General features: G+C 38.2%; 1 protein-coding gene across 1 annotated transcript in view; it reads left to right on the top strand.

Annotated features, from left to right (window-relative positions):
- Positions 1-11,570, top strand: part of LOC102018220 (butyrophilin subfamily 1 member A1-like) — a 50,963-nt gene that overhangs the window by 2,999 nt on the left and 36,394 nt on the right. The window contains exon 2 of the mRNA XM_005389445.2: positions 4,109-4,210. Within this exon, the coding sequence (XP_005389502.2) occupies positions 4,109-4,210 (102 nt within the window). The remainder of the gene's footprint in view (positions 1-4,108; positions 4,211-11,570) is intronic.

The raw sequence follows: 11,570 nt of genomic DNA, 5'->3' as shown, positions 1-11,570 counted from the left end.
CAGTTTTCCCCTGACTAGTATGTAGTGACCTTCTTTATCTCTTTTGATTGTTGTCGGTTTGAAGTTTACATTGTCTGCAAATGGAATAGTTACACCTGCTTTCTTCTGGGTTCCCATTGCACGGAAGACTGTTTCCATCCTTTGACTTTTAGTCAATCAATTTTCTTTTGAGTAAAATATGTTTCCTGTATACATCACATGGTTGGATTTTGTTTTTTAATCTGCTCTGCCAGTCTGTTTCTTTTGACTTGAGAATTGAGGCCACTTTCATTTATAGTTATAACAGACATGTTTTGATTTATCATTGTCATATTATTTACTTGCATTGGTTTCCTACTTTTTCTACCTGTTTACTTGCTTTCTGTTCTTGATGTTTCATTTCTACTGTTGTTCTTGAAATTGTGATCAAATTTTTCTCTGTCTAGGATATCTTTTAGTACTCTATGCAGTGCTGGTTTGGCACTCATGAAGTTCTTCAGTTGTTCTTTGTCATGGGAATATTTTATTTCTCCTTTGAATTTGAGGGATACTTTGGCAGGGTACATGAGTCTTTATTGGAAGCTGTTTTGTCTCAGGACCTGTAATGCTTCACTCCAAGATCTTCTCGGTGGGATGGTTTGTGGTGTTAAGTCTGCCGTGATTCTGATGGGCTTTCCTTTATAGGTAATCTGTTTCTTTTCCCTAGCAGCTTTTAATATTCTCTTCTTTTGCTGGAGATCTGGGAACTTGACTATTATATGTCTGGATGTAGTTTTATTTTGGTTGTGGTTGTTTGGAGTTCTATATGCCTCATTTACTGTACATCAGTTTCTGTTTCCATACTTGGGAAATTTTCTGCTATTATTTCTGCAAATACTTTTTTATGTCAGTTGTGTTGCTTCCTCCTGTTTTGTTGACTCCTATACGTTGTACATTATTCCTCTTTGCCCATCTTGCAGCTGTTGAATTGACTTTTCCTGGCTCCTTGTTGATTTTACGAGATCCTTTCTTTCATGGTCACTAGTTGCCACATTGTCTTCAAAGTCTGAGATTGTATCTTCAGCTTCATTCAAGTGGTTTTGGCAGCTTTCAATGGAAGCTTTGTTTTCCTGGAAGCCTCTTTCAATCTGGTTCATGCATTCTAAGTCCTTTCTATATTTTTCATTTAATGCTTCCATCCATTGCCTTTGTTCTTCCATTTTCTTGTATGTTTCTCCTTCAGACGTGTTGAGCTGTTCTTTCATTATTATTGTCATTTCATTTTTGTGTGAGAGATTATTTCTGATCTCATCTCTTCTATGGCCTTATGGAGTTGTTTCTTTACTTCCATTGCAATCATTTCAGCTATTTTAGGCATGTTTTTTACCAAGTTCTCCTATGTCGATGTCTCCTGGACTTGTTCTGAGTATGTTGAAGTTCTGGGATTGTGTTTTAGTCCTTTGTTTTGTCATGTTTGCTACTGGATGCAAAAAGCTCAGTTTCTCTCTTCAGTGGCTACACAGCAAATGTCACTAGTGTCCCTAGTTTTCCTGTTGGTCAGGTTTGCCCCTCAGTGTCCACTGAGAAGCACTACTTAGTCTTGTGTTTTCTGGCAATTGTTAATTTTTATGTAGTTATCCCAGGTCTCAGGTGCAGGTATAGTTGTCAGCTGATGGCAGACCGTCTGATGCAACATCCCTTTGCAGTTCAGGGCACATGCATGGCCCAGACTCGGGTTGCACTGGTGTGACAATCCCGGTCCAGTGGACCTATGTCCCCAGGCAGTTCAGAGTACAGGCAAAACCCAGACACAAACTGCAGGGTTGACAGATTGTGAACCACCTAATTCTGTGTCTCCAGTCATTTCAGGATACATACTGGACCCAGATGTGGACCAGACCAACAGCAATCACAGACTCCCTGTTTCTGCCACCCCCCAGGGGGTCCAGGTGCAAGTAAAGCACAGACTCAAACTGTGGAACCAGCAGCTCTTGGAGCACTCACTCACTTGGTGCAGGGCATGTGCAGGGCAGGCCCACATGTGAACCCCAGTGAGAGCAGTCCCCAGGCCTTCTGAGTGAGGACCTCCTGTCTGCCGCTTTAATAGCAGTAAGGTCCTGGGTCACCCACTCTGCCCCCAGGAATTAGATTGGAAATACCTGGTTTCTCCACAAGTTTCACGTGGGAGCAGTGGAAGTGGAAGTGGGTCGTAGCCCACCTGCTTCTACTTCTTAGTCAGTTCAGGGCATGCACAGGAACCAGATCCAGGCCATTCAAAATGGAATGGCAGACTGCCCGTGTCTGTGACCACCCCCCCAGTGGGTCTGGGTGCAAGCACAGACTTGAACTGTGGGACCAGGAGCTCTTGGAGCACTCACTTACTTGGCACAGGGCATGCACAGGGAGGGCCCACACATGAACTCCAGTGAGAGCAGTCCCCAGGGCTTCTGAGTGAGGACCTCCTGTCTGCTGCAGGTGCATGGAAGGCAGGGACTCAGCTCTCAGTACATATTTCTTTGGCTACTTCAGTCACTGCAACTGAAATCACCATTGTTCAAAAAATGTTTTGTTTAACTAAAAAGTGAGACATTTGAAAATTTACTTTGATGGCAGCCTCACCATTTACTTTCATAAAGAAAATTTTATCAATGATATATTTAATTTTAAATGTTATAATGTTGCCCAGTGTTGTTTTAACATAATTTGAGCATATTCGGGTGATGTCAATATATAATGATATTCATTAGCTATTATTTCCTTGCATAATACATTCATATAATTCAACAGTAAATTTATCCACAATCCAATATGCATTTACATGTTTTATTCAAAATTTAATTTTAACTTCTTTTGACATGATTGACATTCTTCTTAAATTTTTTTATTAGTTCACATTTGCATACATAATGATTATATTTATCATGGTAGCTTGGTCTGTGGATGTAACGTCTCTTAATTCTTTTCACAGCCCTTTCCCCCACTCCTTCCCTTCAGGCTGCATCATTCTCTTTTTCTGTACTCCTCACCCTCCACCTCTTCATTGCCTTTCCTTTTGGGAAAGATCTATCTCCCTACCTTCTATAAACCTTTATTTTGTTCATTAATCATGTCTTGGATTTCTCATATAAAAGAAACCATGCCATATATTCAAGTGTGTGACTAATTCATTTCTTTTAACATTATTATGTCAAGGTGCATTGATATGACTACAAATAACTTAAGTTTATCATTCTTTATGTCATAGTAGTATACCATTCTGTGTAACCATTATGTAATACAGCAAGCATTGTTAATTTCCTACCACTTTGTTTGTAACTCTGTATTGTCTGTACTGTTCTTTTGCTATTTTGTAAAAGGCTGTCTGCCTGTTAATGTTTTCCTCCTTTTATTTTTAAAATTTAAAAAAATCAAAGTTCTTTATCCTTTCATCTGCTGATGGATATGTAGAATGCTTCCAAGGTTGAGCTATCATAGGTATGTCTGTGCCACTGTAATGTTACATCTTTAATTCTTGGGAAAATGCTTCAGTGTCACAATAGTTGAGCCACTCAAACCAAGGTTGAGTTAAAACTATCTCACTGCACTGTGGAATTCTTTATTTCAGTTATTCAATTCTCTTGTATCATTGAATTTTATAGACAGCAACATATGAATTTCATATAATTTTGTGTTATAAAATATGATTAATGTTCTCATTTCTTTCTATGATTTAAAACATAAAATCTATCCCAAAAGTACAGGCCCCCTAAAATATATATCACACTTGATTTGACCTAAGGGCCATAGTTTGATCCTCCCTGCCCTGCATTGTGTTTGCCTGCATCGAGAACAGCAAAGTGATAAGGGCATACGAGGAACATGACAAGGATTCTTTCATTTACTATGAGGTGTCAAATATCTTTTGGGGAAAGCATTTCTCTAATGTTTGTCCTACTCTGAAATGTTCAACCCCATACTCTTCTAAATGACTGCACATCAATCCCTATGTGGTGATCAGGAGTAACATGGATCCTCAACTCTAGGTACACAGACTGCAAATTCATCATATGCCTAATGTTTACTTGGTCCACTGAATAAGATGTCTACTTTGAAACCATAGTAAGGTGTGTCTTAATGTTAATAAGAAAATCCTCTGACATTTATTTTCCAGATTCTGACTTCAAAATGTACAATATAAATCTCATCACTGCTATCTTGGTAGTCCTCCCAATAAGTTTTCTTCTTTGTGTGTTCAAGAACGGATGTTGCAATGGTATGTTTGTAAGTATGTAACGTTATGATACCTTAAGGAAACTTTCCACTACTCCAACAAATTTTGACATGGTTTCTGAATAGTAGGATAAGCCCTTCTCATCAGCAAAGGAAAATTTAAGACAAAGATGTGGAGGTCTCACAAAATTGTTTACTATTCAATTCTGATGAGTCATTAATTTAGTTCTGCACACAACATTTTTAAAAGATTATGGTAAAATGAAACCAATCAAAGGTACAATTTCCAAAACTGTAAAGGCTCTAAGTGCACATTAAAATACAAGGTATGAATAATTAATAGAAATAAATGTTTGACAAATAAAAGCACAATCTTTAAGGTACATGCAAAGCTTACCAACTATTACAGTAACTCTTTATTCATTTATTTCAGCTGTTAGCATTAGAAATAACAGATGAAGTTCTAAAGAGTCATATTTCAGCTCTCTAAATAGAAGTATTTTAATGGTGTAACTTGTTTCAATATTGAAGATGCCTGAAAAAAGGTCATGAGTTTACTCCCACTGAACCAGTCTATAAAGGTCTTAATGTTCATATAGAGAAATTGTTTTACTCATAGTGGATTCTTAAACTTATTGTTGTCTTAGTTACTTTTCTCATTGCTAAGACAAAATATCCAACACCCAAAGTTAAAGGAGGAAGGCTTTATTTGGTCCACAGTTTGTAGAGCTTTCAGTCCATATTTGGCTGGTTCCAAGGCAGGGTGGCATGGCAGAGAGGCATCACAGAGGAGAAAGAGTCCACAGCAAGCAGACTGGCAAGAGCACATTAGTACTTGTCCCTTATACTTTATACAGGCTACCTGCCCTAGGACAGGTGTAACACTCAAACCCTTAACCCTAGCCAAAACTATGCCAAACCAATCAGTGGACTGATTTAGTAACCACATACCCCTGATCCCAGCACCACACTCTCTAAACCCAGCCACCTCTGAAAAGCCGCACCTAAGACCACGTGAGGCTTTGGGGGGACATCTAGACATAACGCATAAAAATTGTTAAGGATAAACTTTGTTTATATTTGAGTTTTACAGCATGACAATATGGATTACATGTATGCTAAAATGATTACTATATTGAAGTAAATTAACATATCCATTATCTGACATAGTTAACTTCTTTTCATTGGGGTAAGTTAGAGGCTGCTAGCATGAAAATTTTACTTGGAAATCACTTCAGAAAGTTTCTGATATCAAGGGAAAGATATTTTTACTCAGAAAAAGAAGCATTTAGAAACTCAAACTAACATAACACAAAAAGAATCTCTCCATAACACATCATAGTCAATTTGTCAAAACTCAGAACAAAAAGAGACCACAAATAGCTGTTAGAGAGAAAAGCAAGCTAGTCTGTAAAGGCAAACATAACAGAATGACAGCAGACTTCTTAACAAATTCTAAAAGGCCAAGAGAGCTCAGAGTGTAATTATACAAGCACTAAAAAAATAATAATAATTATGAACCTAGTTTATTATAACCTTCAAAGCTCTGCTTCAAAATTGAGGCAGAAATAAAGCCCTTCAACCATAAGGACAAACTAAAGAACACCAAGCCACAACTGTAAAATATACCTAAGGGAATCTTAAGCAGAGACAAGAAAGACAGTGGAGTCCATGAGACCAAGAAAAATTGTAAATCTCACGGGGAGAATAGTTAAATGAAAAACTGAAAGGAATCAAGCACCGAAAACTTAATAAAATGACAGGAATTAGCACACACCTTTCAATAACTCTCAATGTAAATAGTCTTAGCTCTTGAATCAGAAGACGGTTAGGATGTCATTTTACGGTGTCAGAAGTCACCCATTGGACACCTATGTAAGCCCTGGTAAAGAGGCCCAGGCCCAGCTGAAAAGGCAGTAGTTTCAATGCAAATACTGTTCATATCCCTGAAATGTAACCCAGGCAATTTTTGTTGGAATCATGACCCAATGTCACAGTTAGCTACAGCAAAGCTATTGGGAGACTAATGCTGTATTGCTCAGTTGCGTGAACACAAAAGTTATTGATCTTTTAAATTAATTAAAACCAAGTAACTAAAAGTAAGGGAAGGTGGAGTACATTCAGGTTTTCCTTCAGTTTCAGTGCAACAGTCTCAATATTTTTTCAGTATCTATTGTCCATATTTGAACAAGTATTGTAAGAGATACCTGCCTTGCCTACCACATGAAGCAAGATGTAAAGTTTCACATATTATTAATGATAGATATATTATTGAATAAATATGGATACTAAAATTTGTTACTATATTGGAGCAAATAAGCATATCCATCAGCTCAAATAGTTACTTTTTGTAGAGGTTGACCTAGAGACTACTAATGTTAAAATTTATTCACTGAAATCACTTTAGAAAATTTCTAGTATCTAGGAAATGAGATGGTTACTCAAGAAAAAGAGGCATTTAGAAACTCAAAACAGAAATGACAGGAAACTGGCAAATTGCATCAAACTGGCAGAGTAGATGAAAAAAGAAGACCACATTATATGTTAACTGCAAGAAATTTAAAAATCCACAAATACATGGATTGGAGAAAGAGAGAGGTTCTAATTGCTGACAAAGTTGGCTTCGAAACACTACTGGTCTGAAGGATCAAAATAAAGGCAAGGCCAGGCCAGAGCACAGTGGGCAGATCAAAAAAAAGGAAATCAGAACATCATTCTTCCAGTCAAGGACGCTTGTCATCCATTAGAGCAGTAAATCACACTGTGGCAGTGGAGCCACTGAGGCCAGGCTTGTGATTTCCAGGAGGCCCACCCCCCAGGCCTGGGATTTCCCCCACTCCTGCAGCTGGCCCTTGGAGGCCAAATGAGCCAGTTCCTGCTGAGCTCCCATCCTCTTACAAGCAAGTCACAAAAGAAACAACCAATTCAAATTAATACTACAAATAATACTACTGCTGTTTCCACTCCAAGGCACACTATTTCTTCTGCAACTCAGACTGACTCTTTTAAAGAAATAGACAACAAAACTCTACAGGCACCTCTCCAGCCTCTGCAGCCTCTCCCAGCAGCCTCATGTGGCCATCTTCCACCAAATGTAGCACTTTTAATAGGCATTGACATTTCCAAACAATGGAATTGTCCAAAAAACACCATTGCTGCAAGATGTCCTGTGCCAAGACCAAGATTAAAAAGCAACCTCAGGCCAGCAGTTAGAGATACAAAAAGTAACCAGAAGAAAGTAACCAGTCCAGCAATCCCAGAAGGGTCACCTCCAGGCCAGCCCCAGTCTCTGTTGGATAATAACAATGACTTAGTCAGGCAGTGATGGACGTTATAAACACAGAGCAAAGCCAAAATAATATTGTCTCAAGGATCAAAGCATTTGAGGGTCAAACAAATGCAGAAACCTCAGCACTGACCAAGAAACCGGAAATTACTCCCTGCACACTTCCCCCAAAGCATGTTGTTTCCCCTGGGAAACCTTCTATGGCTCCCAAACCAGCCACTAACAGAGCTTCCAGAGAATGAGACATGCGGACTGAAAACAGACTCAAGGTGACCTCCAGGGAAAGGTTCACCCCATACTCTTTACAGCAAGAAGCTGGAAGTATCCCCATAACCAAACCTGAATTGCCAAAGAAACCAATTCCTTGCCTTTATATGAAGTGGTAATCATGAGATTTCAAGAGGAGGGTGCACGGTCCAGAGCCGCAGCACTGGGAGGAAAGTCCCAACTCCAGTTCCTCCACCTTCGCTACTGAAGAAATGAGCTTCCTGAGAAACCCCTCCCCACCCATCTGCTCCACCTAAACCAGTCCCTGTGCCTCCCCGACTCTCTGGAGCATCACAAGCACAGACATTCAGGTCACTGGGAGAAGGACCTCCGGCACCTCCCCCAGTTCCAGCTCTGCAAAGCAGGCCCCCTGGGGCACATCCACCTCATCAGCTTTGATGATGATGTTTTGCCCTCCTCATCTAGGAACCTGGCTGAAGAATCTGTTAATTCACTACTGGCTCTAGATCCCTTTCAGCTTCCCATAAAAACAGCACAAGCAAAAGAAAGAGCAATTCAATCAGCACAACTGAAAAGCTGTAATTCCAATTTCCGCCAAACCAAGAAAATGTTTACCTGAGACCACCTCCACTCCCTGCTGAAAAACGTATTGGAAACACTTGCAGTGTAGTACCTGGAAAACTCAGTAACACTGAAAGAACAAGAAATGTGGAGCCGCACCACACAGGTAAAACAGGAGGTTTGGGGCAAGGACCCCTAAGATCGCCAAGACCTGTAAATAGAAAATGGATTCTAACTGGATGACCTTTTCCCACAGTGGCCCCAGAAAGACCACCTCCCCCAAACTTTCTGCCACTAGAACATGAAGTAAAAAAAAACTGCCTTTTCATTGGTCCTCTTCTGACATGGATCTTCAGAAAAAACAAAGTCACTTGACATTTGGACTCTCTGGTCCATTTTGTTGTTGTTGCCCAGGACTGCTTTGGCTATTGTGGGTACTTTCTGGTTCCATGTGAATTATAGGACGGTGTCAGCCAGTTGTGTGAAGAATACTGTTTGTGTTTTTAGTGGGTTTTCATTAAATCTGTGTCTCAATTTTGAAAGTTTGGCCATTTTGACAATATTGATTCCTCTACTTTAGAAACATATCTTTTCCATTTCTAATGTTCTCTTCATTTTTCAGAGTATTATAACTTTATTTTTTAGTTAAGTGTATTGATACAATTTAGATATACATAATAATCACATTCATCATAGGAAATTTGTACCTGTACATCATATATCTTAGTTTCTCTTCCTTCCCTGTTCCCCTTCCCTCTCTTCAAACCTTCTTCCAGTCCCCATTTACAAGGCTTTGTTTCCATTTTATCCTTTTTTCTCATTTCTTCCTTTTCTCTTCAACCTCTCCAACTCCCCATTTTTTTTAACAATTACTTCCGATTTCATAATATCTGTTCTACAATTTGGTTCTTATTTAGACTTCCACTTTCTCACACCAAAGAGACAATGTGATATGTACACATTTGTCTGATTTATTTTACCTAAGATTATGGTCTCAAGGTCCATCCATTTAGCTGTACATGTCTCAAATTTGTCATTTTTCATGGCTGAGCAGCACACCATTGTATTAAAAAATCCTCTTTAGCCAATCATTGGATGATGGACATTTGGGTTGTTTCCAAGACTTAGCTATTAGAAACTGCTATAAACATGGGTGTGCATATACCGCAACCATCTTATCCCTGACAAAGGGGCCAAACACATTTAGTGGAAGAAAAATAGCCTCTTTAATAAATGGTGCTGGAAAAACTGGCTTTCTACATGCCAAAAACTAAAACTAGAACTATATCTCTCACCATGCACTAAAATAAAATCAAAATGGATCAAAGGTCTAAATATTAAAAGAGAAACACTAAATCTGCTGGAAAAGAGAATAGGCAGAACTCTTGAAGACAAAGACTTCGTGAACAAAATCCCAAACACATGGGAAATAGTACAAAAATCAACTGAAACTTCACCTTATTAGAAAGCTCTTGCATAGCAAATGAAATCACAAAGTGATTTCACCAAGAGTAAAAAGACACCCACAGAGTGGGAAAGTATCTTAGCCAATTGTTTTTTAGACAAAAGACTAATATCTAAAATACATGAAGAACTGAAAAAATCTGATTCCCCAAATGCAAAGACTCAATTGAAAAATGGGCCTCTGAGTTTAATACATACTTCTCAGAGGAAGAAATATAAATGGCAAATAAATACACGAAAAAATGTTCATCACTGATCATCCAAGAGATGCAAATTAAAACAACTCTGAGTTTCCATCTCACCCCAGAAAGAATGGCTGTCATCAAGAAATCCACCAATAACAAATGCTGGAGGAGCTGTGGGGGAAAAGGAATCCTTCTCCACTATTGGTGGGAATGTAGATTGGTGCAACAACTGTGGAAATAAGTGTGAAGATTCCTTAAAAAGTAGAGGTTCCGTTTGACCCAGATATTCCCCTTTTTGGTATCTTCCCAAAAGGGTAATGTAGTTTTTATTGTACAGGTCTTTCATTTCCTTATTTAGGAAAATTTCTAAGTATTTAATTTCTCTTAATTTCTCTTCATGCTATTGTGAATAGTATTTTTCCTAAATTTTTCTCAGGGGTTCATTATTATTGTAGAGGGCCATTATTGATTTTTGTTTATTGATTATTTTTCCAGCTATATTACTGAATTTGATTATTAATTCCAAGAGTCTTTTGGTGGACTTTTGGGGCCTTCTAATCATGTCATCTGAAAATAATGATTAGATTTCTTTCCTTCAAAGAATTAACAACTGGAATCTCATCTTATTGAAAGGTTTTTGCACATCAAAAGAAACCACCAACGGTGTAAAAAGACAGGTCACGAATTGGGAAAAAATTTTAGTCAACTGTCCCTCAGACAAAGAATTTCTATCTAGAACATATAAAGAATTTTTTAAAATCGGTCTCCCAAAATTCAAAGATCCAGTACAAAAATGCACATCTCAGATGAATGCACACATGTCAGATGAAAAATCTGAAAGACAAATAAAATAAGAAAAAATGTTCAACATCATTGGTTATTCAAAAATGCAAACTACAACAACACTGAGATTCTATCTCATCCCGGAAAGAATAGCTATCATCCAGAAATCAGCCCATAACAAATACTGGAGTTGCGCAGGGGAAAAAGGAACACTTCTACACTGGTGGTGGGAGTGTACACTGGTACAACCACTGTGCAAACCAGTCCGGAGACTCCTCAACAAAACTAGGATTACAGATCCCATTCAACCCAGCCAGTCTTCTTCTGGATACTTTTGCATAAGAACTGAAAACATCATATGTACACCCTTGTTTATAGCAGCACAATTTGTTTTTTTTTTTTAATTTTAAAAATAAAAGAAGGAAACATTAAGAAACAGACAACCATTTACAAAGTAGCAAAAGAACAATACAAACAATACAGAGTTACAAACAAAGTGATAGGAAATTAACAATGCTTGTTGTATTACATATTGATATCTTCAAAGTGATTTCTCAGCAAAACAAATAGAGACGTGCAATATTGCTCAATCAAGGAATCATTAACTGTTTCTTTCAGCAAAGAAATAGAAGACAGTAATTCAACTATGTTAACTATCTTGCATATACATAAATACAAAATTTCCCCTTCTTTCCCTTCTCTTTTCTCACATCCCAGTTGCCCTCTACACTTGAGTATTTTCCTTTTGCTTCGCAATGTCTATCATACCTCCTGGTTTTATTCACTCTTTCAGGTTTTACACCAGTGAGACAATGCGGTGCTTACACATGCAGGTCTGATTTATTTCACTTATGAGTATGGTCTCTAGTTGTGACCATTTACCTATAAAAGCCTCC

Source organism: Chinchilla lanigera, unplaced genomic scaffold (assembly GCF_000276665.1).
Source record: "Chinchilla lanigera isolate Chin_1 unplaced genomic scaffold, ChiLan1.0 scaffold00036, whole genome shotgun sequence".
Lineage (NCBI taxonomy): Eukaryota > Metazoa > Chordata > Mammalia > Rodentia > Chinchillidae > Chinchilla > Chinchilla lanigera.
The sequence above is the reverse complement of the archived record's forward strand: the minus strand, read 5'-3'. Positions and strand labels throughout refer to the sequence as shown.